At 37.7% G+C, this 12,759-nt stretch overlaps 1 protein-coding gene across 2 annotated transcripts in view; it reads right to left on the bottom strand.

Moving 5' to 3' along the window:
* Positions 1–1,970: 1,970 nt before the first annotated feature.
* LOC124161115 (GTPase-activating protein) overlaps positions 1,971–12,759 on the bottom strand; it is a 36,325-nt gene continuing 25,536 nt past the window's right edge. For both annotated transcript variants that reach the window (XM_046537328.1, XM_046537329.1), the window contains 4 exons: positions 12,236–12,354; positions 10,189–10,421; positions 8,610–8,790; positions 1,971–4,354 (listed from right to left, as the gene is read on the bottom strand). In XM_046537328.1, coding sequence (XP_046393284.1) covers positions 4,246–4,354; positions 8,610–8,790; positions 10,189–10,421; positions 12,236–12,354 — 642 coding nt within the window. In that variant the 3' untranslated portion in view covers positions 1,971–4,245. The remainder of the gene's footprint in view (positions 4,355–8,609; positions 8,791–10,188; positions 10,422–12,235; positions 12,355–12,759) is intronic.

Below are 12,759 nucleotides of genomic sequence, written 5' to 3'. Positions count from 1 at the left end.
CACTATTAATCTGTACATAGCTCAAACTATATAAGTAGGGCAAATGATGGTGAATAAGGGTGGGCAAGCACTGGGTGATGTGTTTACTGCTTGATGTATATGCAGAGGAAATGGTGAGAGAGGCACGGATTAAGTTAGAGGTAGCAGTTACAGAGATAGGAATGATCTTTGGATCTGTTAAGTTCATATATGAACAGTTCCAGGCATTGATTAGACAGTAGGTGTCAAGGTTCCAGATTCAAGTGGGCATGTTGGATAAGTGGTGCAAGGAATATGGTATGAGGATCAATCACAAAGAGACACTGAAAACTGTACAAGTTTAACAAGCATGTGAGCATGCAAGGAATATGGTCCAAAAACTGGAGCAGGTGGAGTAGTTGAACTGTTTAGGTAGTAAATTCAAGGGGAGCAGACACAGCTGTAAGAATATAAGAAAGAGAACTATGTATGTTAGCAAAGGAGGCTTTCATGATTGGGAAAGAGCTGCTGAGAGAATCATTATGTAAGAGTGTTAAGAAAGGCTAATTAAGAGTCCGATCTGGAGTGTAGCGTGTAACTGGGAAATGAAGTGGGAAGTTCAAATTGGGGGTTGAGGACGGTTGAGGTGATTTGCAAAATACTCTATGTAAGTAAAACTTAGCAAGTAGAAAACCTTAACTAATAATCATTGCATATACCATACAGTAATTTTTTGCTGGCGCGACTCCCGAAAGGAGCAATTAATACCTAATATGAAGGCAGGTGGGATATTGTTAAAAATTGTTCAACGCACAATTTTTCTCATGGCAAGCCTAAAGCACTTGCAGCAAAAACCCATAACAACTCCTGTAAGCACATTCATGAAAAGAAACAAAATTTTGAAGTGGCAACCAAGAAAATACATTAACATGGTAAGTAAGGCCTTCCAGGAAAATGATATAGAATTGTGGTTTTATGACTGCCATAATTTCCGTAGATGGCTAGTGATCGTTTATGTATTGCAAAAAAATCCAATTGTCAGCAAAAGAACTTAAGATGTACAAACTCATCTTTTATTAATTAAAAGGAGGAGTTTTAGAAACTGTGTCTTTGAATTGTATACTCTAATAAGTAGGGATGAGTCTATTCCATTTTTTTTCGATTCCAATTCCGATTCCTTCAAATCGATTCTCGATTCCATCGATTCTTATTCCTTCTAAAAGGTACGATTTTGATTTATCTGTAGCATTGCTGTCATTAAAATTTAAGAATTGAATGGAATAAAATAACTAGGGATGGACGGATCCAGGATTTATGGAGCCAGATCTTTCGAATAGGATATTTTCGAATCCAAATGCATTTTCAAATTCCTGCCATTAAACAAAGTCATTATTCAAGTTTATTCTGGGTACATACAATTAATGGAATGGTTTTTAGATTTTCATACACATTTAAATATTTTTATAAATAAAAAATTATTTTATGGGCTTTCAAGTTGTTTTTTTAAACATCTTTACATACTCAGGGCCTAAACTGTTACGCTTGGGTTTGGAAATGAATTTAGGAAAAATCTTAGGATGAACAACTGACCAGTAGCGTAGCGAGAGGACCCCCCAAAATAAAAAAACACAATTACTTTCCTTCATAAAAGGAAACAAAATAAATGAAAAATGAAAAAAATGAATCTTTGAAAAAAGAAGTTTTTTTCTATTACGAAGGCTGTTAAAATTAGTTTGAAACCCTCTCCTTTGTACCCTGTTGTTTGAAAATTTCCCCCCCCCTGGTTTTGGGCCCTCCCTTAAAAAAATCCTGGCTACCCCCTGCCATTGACTGAATTCAAATTTTCCTCATGCACGTTTCCCCCGAATTTTACTTTCTCATCGCATACCGACTTGTGTTTCACCCGAAAATGCTTCAGTATGGTGAGATGGATTTAGCACATCCTCGCGATAATTTACGCCACAGTGCACTACTTTCTCGTTTGGCCGCGGTGGCTAAACAGTAATGTAGCGTTCATTGCGTCCATACATACCAGAGCAGCCTGGCGGGAGCGCGGTGGCGGCCGAACGCAACCTGTCGAAAAACCGGAAGTTCGTAACATCCAACTTTGTAAGACCATTTCTTTAAGGAATCATGGATTAAAAAAAACACCCGGCTAAAATTCCTTGTCAATTCAATTTACTGCACTTTACGTTATGCCACGGAATAGCTTAAGAGTTACGTGCATGATATACACGATTAAATAATGAACAAATACAGTAAATCCTCAGTATACGAACAAGATGCATTCCGAGACCTTGTTCGTAAGTTGATAAACCTATGCGATGCATCAAAAAGTGTGGTTATCTTGCAGAATGCAACTCTGCATTGCAATGTTTCGTTAACTCATGATGGTGACAAACTGATCTAGCTACGTGCCTGGAGCCATTAGCCGTCCTCAAGCAGGAAGAATGGCCAAAACACTAAATAGTTCTTGAATTCACAACGGACAATTGATACTTTGGTCAGACTGTACCCAAAGTGTGAGTTCCCCTATGCCATGCCGTGTCAAATTGGTCAACTCCATAGGCACCAAATATGAAATTTCGGGCATGCTCGAATTTTTTGAGTGTTTGTATCTCTGAAAGTTGAATGTTCATCAAAAGAGGACTTATCATACGGCTAATTTACGATCGGTAAATGAGTGGGTGACCATGATTCCACAGGAATGAACCTGATTGTATGACTTGGCATGGATACTGACATATCTTCTACTGCAGAGAGAACCATAATTGGGCATAATACACGAGGAGAACTTAAACATAGCAAAATGATTATGATGTAGCATAGTGTATATCTACCTACATGCCGTTGATTATCCATGAAACTTCGTGATAATAATAATCATTTTATAACCGCCGGAACCAGGACTGAAGTTCGCAATTTCTTAATTATGTTTCTTTTATTATAGATTGAATTCACCTTTTCATCAGAACAACAATTTACTTTGTAAAAACAAGAAATTCACAATAACGTACTTCGTGTTCACGTGAGTCTACTGTAACCAGAAAAATTTGTATGCAATGCGACTCAGACCCGAGGAAATGAAAGGGCTAAAGAGAAAGATTGTGCTCGTCCTCACTGGATGTATTTTTATCCTCACTATTTAACTTTCAATAACTCATACCTCCCATAACAAAACAAGAGTAATAGTGGGTAGTAAGGATGTCACTAACATGATACTCAACATTTTTCCCACATTATTTAAACATCCATTTCACAACCTAAAGGGGGAATACCTCAATTGCATTCCACTTTTCTCAGTCACTTCCTAAAATAGCATACATGCTGAAACCGAAAGAAGTTCGATAATGCACATAACATAATCACAAAAAAATTCTTAATGTTAGCACAAGTATCACAATGAACTGGTCATGATTTGATTCATTTAGTATAAAAAGAGATTATTCAAAGAAATAAATATGTAGCAATTTGAGCAAGACTCAGAAATATCATAGATTATAAGTCATAATCTAAACTGGAAAACAAGTGATCTCAACAATACTAAAATAGAAAATTCATTCAAAGTTTACATAAGATTATCACGAACAAATAGTTTCTCTGATTATTTTCAATAACTCCTGCATACAAACTACCATATTTCACCTTAGCCATATTTCCTTATTTCCAAAGCATACATTCACCAGAAATTATCATCACTAACTCTTAAGCCTTTACAGAAGGTTAACTCCTGCTGTGAAATAATAGATTCAATTAAATTCACTCTATTAGGAGATGTTTTTGTACTTGACAGTATCATAAAATACTCACTGCTCAAAGTTCCACAGTAGAAAATAATCACACAGTCATCTCACATGCAATAGTGAAATATACCTGTACATAATTTATCCATCTTTGAATCTTTAGTTGGATGGAAATTTATGAGATAAATAATAGGACCATTTGTATATTTAAAGGCATATCTGAAGCCTTAAAATAATCAGTAAGAAGTCCTAGAACACAATTTCATTATTAGACATAAATCCACTCTCCAAGCTCAAATAACCTAATTATTACTGTCTGAAACTGGTATCCTAATATTAAAAAAACAATGGCATTAATATACATGGGACAGAACAAATCTTGTTTCTTTGCAAAACAACAACCAGCCAAATGGACTCATTAGTCACATCACAGCTGCAATCACGAGGAAACTTTTAGCATTACATTTAAGCCTTGCCAGGCTGGCCCACAATGGCCAAATTTGAACAAGAAATGATACCTACATATCGACAATAAAATGCACATTTAGTCCCAAGACCTCGGTAAGCTGTACGTCTTTCTCAGCAGGTGAATGTCCTTGTGCCCACCTTGTGCAACAAGCATCAGATAGTTGTCATCACCGATAGGAGCTTGTCTGTGGACAAAATATATTATAAATTTATATTATTAAAATAATATTAACAACATTAGTCTCAAGTAGAGAGGGGTCAGTTTGATTCCTAGTTCCAACTGCTCTTGAGCTTAAAACCGGAATTGGAAACAAAAACCAAAAAGGATCATCGACAAATTAATATGCATAAAACCCAGTTCAAAAAAATTTTTGGGCTTAATTTACATTACATAAGTTAAAAGGAGAAATGTTATATGCGACCAGTAACTAGTGAGATAACTTGATGCATTATTTTAGGTAGTTTCCATAATTCTTACCATTATAAAATTTGTCAATCTCTATTTAATTATTTCCAATATCCTAAAAACAGCCATCATATTCAGGGTCCCAAAAATCAACAATTGTACAGTCATTAATCCCCATGCAATCAACCATTGTACCATCACAAACCCAACATAACTTACCCAGGTGGGACTCAAACCCTCAACCTTCCATTTGGCAGGCAAGGACTTAACCCTACCTTCACCAAGGCCAGGAATTACTTGGAAATTTAGTAACAAAAGGAAACTCTTGATTGAGAATTGAAATCAAGAATTGGACCCAAGAAATGATACCAGGATCTGATCCAAAATGGGAAAACAAAAAACACTGGAATTGACCAAAACTCACTTTCAAGCCAATTTAATCAATCATAAAACTTAAATTTTTTCGAGGTGGCTCGACAATTTCATCCAAGTAATTCACTGCTTGGCTTCTAATTGATCTGAAGTTCCCAATTTTCAACCCAATAATGATATTTTTTTTGGGAATTGTCGGTAACTGATTTCCTTCAACATTAATTCTAGAGTAATGAATTACCAGAAGCCTGCACATAAAAAAGGGCGTGGCTTGCCCTTTTGCCCAGTCAAACTTCATTCCAAAGGCACGCGAGAAATCTTCCACTAAAAGCATTTACCTTAAACAGACTCACTAATTCCTGCAGACTCTGCCAGTTGTTTTTGCCTGCCTAGCAATATTTATTGAAAGCAAACAGGAGCTTATGCATGGGGGACATCGGGAGACACCCCAAGAGGGCCCGAGGCCAGTGTCAAAATGAGGAAAAATTTTAGCATTTGAACTGCCAACTGCCCACCTCAAAGATGTATCACAGCATTTCCAAATAATTCACAAGTACTACAGTAAACTCTTGATTTTACGAAGTCAGTGGGACCGAAAAATTGGCACTTCGTAAAATCGAGTTTCGTAAATTCAAACCTTTTTCATAAGTCATGAAAAAATGTTCGCTTTTGTTTCTTCCGCCATTTTTTTTTCTTTAGTGGTCTTATTTAAATGTTTTCGGTGGTTATTCTCGGTATTATTCATTGAAAAGGCTTTTTGTTATCGATTTATGCTGTGAAAGATCATTAAATAATTATACCACCATAAAATTCTCATTTCTCGTTCATACTTCAACATCAACGATCGCTTAAGAAATTCCCGACCAGTTTAGAAAACATAATCAAATAATAAATTGCAAAGTTTATTATAAGAATTTAATGTTATAAATTTGTGGTTAGGAGCGAATAACAACTATTAAGTTCGCGTAAGATATATATATTTGTTTCCAGCACCCACGGAATTTTAGCGGCAGCCGGCCTAACCGCCATTTATGTCGCCCTCTATCGCTCAGTGACGAGAAAAAAAAAAAGAAAAACGAGGGCCTCCACCCGTTTCCAAAATAACCTTAGTAAGTTAATATTTCGAGTTACTCCGTATTTTCAGTTGAATGTGCTATCTTTTCCATTAGTTATATTCATTGACATTCAGTTACGATCATAAATTACGTAGGATATAAGATATGTTATCTTCTGGCGAATATTTGAAGTAAATTCTGTTTGAGTTCACTGTCTGGATACTGTGCTCCGTCATCTTAGCAGACATTGCTACGAAAGACTTTATTCTTCATACCGGGTGTGAAGTGCTATGTTCATATAGTATTTCTCTCTCCTTTTATGCTGACAGGAGCAAGGTTCCAACCGGAAAACGAGGGGAGAAACATCTTCCATTATCGGAAAAATAAAGAGAGAAACGTTATTATTCGCATTGATTGTTCTCCTACGAGAGATGTTTCATCATTTCTCAACGTGTGTGAGGTATTGGTTCACTTGCGTGAATTCCCAAAAATGACACGCAAAAACCTGTACATTCACCTCATGTAGTTTTCGTGTCCCTTTCTCCGCCGTATTGAAAGTTATGCAAAGAATCATTGACGTAGAAAAAAGATTTTCTTAGCTTTAGCATTAAAAATAGTCGCGCCATAATCGTAAATAAATATAGTGAGGAAAGAGCAAAGAAAATAATTTCAATTGAAACGTCAGCAGAGAAGGAAAGAGACAATTATAAGCGCGGCTCCATTTCCCCGACAGTGGAAGATACTTCTTCAGCCTCTCTCCGGTTAATAACTTACCCCCGTTGCAGGTAAATATGAACCATGCCCTTCTCCACAATCGGGGAACGTTCCCAGTGGGTGGGGTGAATAAGAGTGGGAGGGGGATTGCCTGGGAAGCGGTCAGCGTATGGTGGGGTGAAGGGGGCAGGAGAAAGAAGGGTGGAGAAAGAAGGGTGGGGAAAGGGCTTTCAGCTCTGCCTCAGTCTACTTTTGGGGGGCGTATTTTTCTACGACGCACTCAAGCTCCGTAACCTTAGGGGGGGATTGAATGGGAAATGCTGGGGAAGGAGGGGTTTGGGATGCGTAAGGTGGGTGTCAGCAAGATCAGCAGGAGGCCGCGGTAGGAAGTAAGCAAAGACTTTGGAAAGAAAGATCTCTCGGCGTGGGAAAACGGGGAGACGCGCGAGAAGAAAGTTCATGATTAGAGTTAGAAGTGCATCTTCATTACGAGTAGCCTGAAAAATAAGTTTGTGGTTAATAGAGCCCAGTACTTAAGATATTTAAGTTGTTTACTCAGGAATGCTATTGTATACACGAAAAGATACTACTAAAAAAATCTGTTATTATTTCTTTTTGCCCTTCTCCGTCGCCGCTTCCACCATGGTTTCTCACTTGCATAAATGGGAATGAAATTGGGGACCTAACTCGTTAGCCAGATCAATATATCTTAATGTTTGGAGGGCAGCTTGTACTTCTTTTTTATTTGGTGAAATTACTTCCTCACTTTCATCTTCGTCGTCACTGCTATTCTGACTAGTCCCGGCCGCTGCTTCTTCCGACGTATGTACCAGCGTCCCATTGTAGCAAGCCCGGAGATCATCGTCAATGGCATATTAATCGTTTGATGTTGCGCGCTGTGCTCTACCTGCTTTTTCCAAGAATTTTTCAAAATCATCTTTTAAGCCTCTAATACCCTCCGTGATTTTATCCGGTGCAGCTTCCTGAAGGTATAACGTAACGAATCAACCATAGCCGCGATATTATAGCAGTAGAATTTCTAGTAGGCTAGTTGTATCAATTACCAACCTCGAGAACATCCTCATGATACGCTATCAAAGGGAATCCGACCGATTTCCAGCAATTTGCGATTGTACTGGAGGAAATAAAGTACGTCTTTGAACCGTGTTCCTGCAATGAAAAATGGCCATTGTATTAACTTTGCCATTTTAGCAAAGTTAACGAAATCGTTATTTCTCATCGCAGAAACACGGTTCAGAGACGTACTTGAAAGCCTGATTGGCAGGAGTGCGATGCAAACAATTATTTTTGATGATGGCATTGATTGATAGATTTTCAAAATGCAGTCAGAGCGGTCACTTTTGGGGAGAAAGGCTCGGAGGGTCGAAGAGAGGGGCCAGCGAGGATGAGCTCGTCGAGGAAAGGGTCCCGGATTAGGGACCCTTCGAAGTGCTTCGGCGAAAAGTAGTCGAGTAGTCTTCGAAGTACGTTCACAGCAGCCTGCCTTGCGAACGTACCAGGTACATTCACAGCAGTGCAAAGGGTTAATTAGGAGTGTACGAAATACCCCGCGCGACCTTCTTGACATGTTAAACTACGAAGTATTGTCGATGCGATGTTTACGAATAGGCACGTAAATAGAGGCATTATGTCAGTCGCGATATTTTACTTAACTCCTACTTCCCCTAATTTCCCACCGTGAGGTTTTAGGCGAACACATTTTCACACCCAAAAAGCTCATAAACCTGTTTGTAGTAACTGGTAATTCCATTAAAATTTAACTGCACTTAAAATGTAAACTTTTTGAAAAAAAAAATAACCTTTACGAATAGATTTTGATAACCTTTGTGGGCACATCAAAACTTCAAGAGGAGGATTAGATATTCAACTCACTTGCTTCCAATGGTCATTTCTTGAGCTGAGGTCTGCAGGTACCTTCTATGCTCCTTCTCCAACTTTGCTACAGCTTCCTGCAGCATGGTCAACGTTCGCAAGCAAGAGGAGGGGTCTTCTATTGGTCCAGTCCAACTGTCCCGCATTTGGCTACGTGGCCCTACATAATCCTTTGTTCTCTCTGCAACATACAAAATAAGACTTAAAATAAACATCTACACCATCAATTGATCTTTTTGAGAAACTAGGAACACCCAATTCCCAGTAATTGTAATAGGCTAAAATTCCTCCCAACGGGGAATCAAACCACGGACATTAGGCTTTCCAGGCCACGGCACAGACCACATTAAGGTTCCTAGGTTCCCAGAGCAGTTTACCATGGTCAACTGTCCTTGGTGTCATTGTGGTTCGATTTCCAGCCCAGTGGAATTATTCCCATGCAATGGCAGCTCTAGAGGAGGGCCAAGGCCCACCCAAATAACACAGACAAATTTCAGAATCAAAGTCCAAATTAATACTTTATTTTATAAAATCAAAATATTTTCCATACAGACATATGGAAAATCGCTCTCTTAACTTTCTAAACAATTTTGTATTTTCCTTATTGACTCCGTAAAATAAAACATACAATCAAAGTGGATTTCATGACAAGGAAGGCCCACCCATGTGACAATAGGGTAGTTTCCTTCATCAAAGAAAACGAAAGGCATTGATTGCGATTCGTTACCCACCATTAGTGTATTCATAATATACAAATTATTTCGTTTTAGAAATACCAGTTTAGACGAATGACTATGGTCCATTTTTATCCTCATTTGAAAAGGGCCAGATTGGCGCCCATGCGATGCCACTCCACGTGACGTCACAGGGACCTAGTTTCTATACGAGAGGATAGGAGTTATACATCGTCTGAGGTTACCAATGCATGCATGAGGCAAAGAGCTCAGGGAAACATCTCTTAATAATCACCTATTAAAACTGCCTATGGTCGGAAAGTTTCCTTCGTTTGATAAGGTATTGATAATCCTTATTTAAGCCAAGCGCTACCAGCTAGCAGGGTACTCTGCTACCTGCTAGCAGCATGCATCGCAGCGGCGCACATATCCTTGCCCCAAGGTCACCTCACATGGCGGCAGAGGGAACCAGAATGATGTCACACAGACTTTTCCCAGAATTCATACTTAGCCGTTGCATTTTGGCACGCTTGAAAATTTACACTTTTCATTTAATCGCAAAAATAGATATCGTCATTTAAAATTCTAAAAGCGTGAAATATGTACTCCAAGAGTAATGATCTTTCGATTTAGGCAATAAAAAAATAATAGGAAACCACCCTATTGCTAGAGCCACTGCTGTTCCCATGGCGATTACAATGAATTTCAATGCCGTTCACAAAGCACGTTAATTATGTATCACATTAGGAACACCCTATTCAGAGTAAGTTTACCTTAATATATGCCTATACTATCTCTTCAAATTTGAGAATGGAGAAAGCAAAGTACATATCTCAAACATACATTCAATTGCTATCAACTAAAGAGGTGGGGGCTTTAGAGCTGAAAATACAGGGTCTTCCTACCTTTACTGTCTTCAACATCGTCACCTTTTCCAACTGCCCGGCTCAACCTCCTTCGGCACACCAATGCCATTGCATCTAGACGCCCCATGCCAAATACCAAGAGAGACCGTATCCTTTCCAGCTGTCGCTCTGGATCTAAATCTCTTTGACCTTCAACTCCACAAAGGCTATCTTCGCTGACACCTTGAGACACTGCCCTACACCCAGGGGCACCCTCTTTCATCTCCTTGCAACTGCAAAAGAAATGAAATCATACATAGCCAAGATAAGAATGATATTGATAATAACCGGGACATAGCTAAAATTAACTGTAAAAAAATTGCTGAAGAAGAATAGAAATTTGTTAGGGCACTGGCATCCAGTGTCCCATTTGTATTTTCCTTTGTCTAAGTGTAGTTCTTATCTTTGTTGTGGTGAGGAATTTATCTCAGCAATCAGAATATTTTCGATGCTGTACCACCAAACTAAGAGGGCATAATTACCGCCTGGATCAACAGAACAAATGCCCTTTTGAATAAAATTGTCCGATTTGCTACTATCCAGAAACTTATGAGGCAAGTGATTTCCCCACAGAAATTTAGGATGCATTTGATTGCATTTACTAGCATGTTGTTTGAGTGTTTATCTAATAAATAAATCTTAATTTATTCAACAGCCATAAGGAAATAAATAATGGAGCAGCATTTAAAAAAATTATGCAAAAACAATTAAGTATTTGACTGAGAGTCAAATAAAATACAAGATTTTTTTCAATTTTCAGAAAAAAACATTCATCACATGAAGTTCGTAAATGAAGGTCTCTGAATTTTTGATCCAGTGAACTTTACAAAGAAAGCCTGTTGTAATAATAATACAAAGCTGTGTAGAGCTACACCGGATTCAACATGTTTAGTTTGATAAACAAATAGAAGTTAACTAGCAAAAGATGTAATATAATTACAGCATCAAAATTATCATTACACATATAGCATTTACAATAGCTACACCTGAGTGGCTAATTAGCAATAAGTTATTAGGCCAGCCACATCTTATTAGCCAGATGGATTACATTTAGCCTTTCTTGCAACTGCAGCCTTGCTTCATCCCACCAATATCTTAAAATGGTTATTTGAAACAAATTCAACAGGTATGAGCACTTATTTAATCCTAAGCTTCAGCTAAAAGATGTAGTAATGAATTAATCCTAATTACTCCTGAAAAAATCACAAGGAAAGCACAAGAGAAGTGTAGCACAAATTCTGTTCATTATGTGAACTTCAATTACGAACTTCAATCTTCTATATTATTTCTACTGTATAGATACCTTTTTCTCAACTTATACGCAACCAAACTCTACAAATGAGGTACCAAAATGCACAGAATTTATCAGAGAACATGCGACGGCATATCTTACTTACTAAATTTTGCTATTGTTTCCTAAAATTGGTTTTTAAATAATAAAAAAAAAAACAAAAAAAACTGTAAATATTTCTGACATTAACGGCGCACAAACTGATACATTTGTTCATTTGCAACAATAGCTCACATCCTTTAAATAACTTTTATCAAAATGCGGCTGATTCCACATTCAAGTCTCCTGTTGATACGTACGTATGAGTCATCATGCGCGTTTAACAGAGGATAGTGTAATTACTTCCAACGTTGTGTTTAAAGAGGTCCTCTGAACTCAATTTGTACATGAACATTCCAATTAAATTTGTACATAAGACCCTGCCTTTTTTTTCTACATTTTAAAATTAGAAACGCGCCTATCGCTCTGTGGACCAGCATTGAAAAGAGCGGGGGCAGCCCGCTGGGAGCGGGCGCAGCACGCTCGTAACTAGTTAATTCCATAAATACAGTGAAATATAAAGAGTTCTTTCTATCAAAAGAAACCATTCTTCAAAGAAACAAGAATGCTACCATGTCAATACATAGTTAGCCAATGATTAGGCCACCCAATCACTTCCCTAACTGTGAAAAATCTTGTTAAAAAACTAATCAAATTTCAAAATTATACTCCTTTTTCAAATTGTATGTGATAACTTTAGCCTCTATATGAACTTACCACAACCACCTCCCATCCACATATGCAGATGGATGATACTGCTTCAGTCGATTACCATTTGTTTGACAAATCTTTGTAAGTATGTCTATCCACTCCTTTTCCTCCACACAGTTGCTAGCCTGGAAAATGTGCACCATTCAATGCATGAATAGAATGATTCTAATGGCAAATGGAAAGTAAAATTCTGATTTATTACTATTATTACTTATGGGACAAGATTTATAACCTAATGATGGAAAACTAATGACTTGCCATTTACTTACACAGTTTTTGAAAGAGCATTACACAGAAAAATCTTATGAGAATCAGTGACATCATGGCAAAATACGCAGTGCCGTAACGCACTTCCCTCAACTTTTTTAGAAGTGAAATATTACTGTGTTTTTTTATTACAAGTTATTACAAAATATTTGTTTTGGTTATATACATACATGTATTTTAAATTTTGACGCACCAAAATTGATAAAAGCGTTATTTGACTATTCTGCCTTCTGTTAACATGTGCCGGAACAGTATTCCGTCAC

Source organism: Ischnura elegans, chromosome 6 (assembly GCF_921293095.1).
Source record: "Ischnura elegans chromosome 6, ioIscEleg1.1, whole genome shotgun sequence".
NCBI classification, from domain to species: Eukaryota; Metazoa; Arthropoda; class Insecta; order Odonata; family Coenagrionidae; genus Ischnura; species Ischnura elegans.
This window is presented reverse-complemented; position numbering and strand designations above follow the sequence as displayed.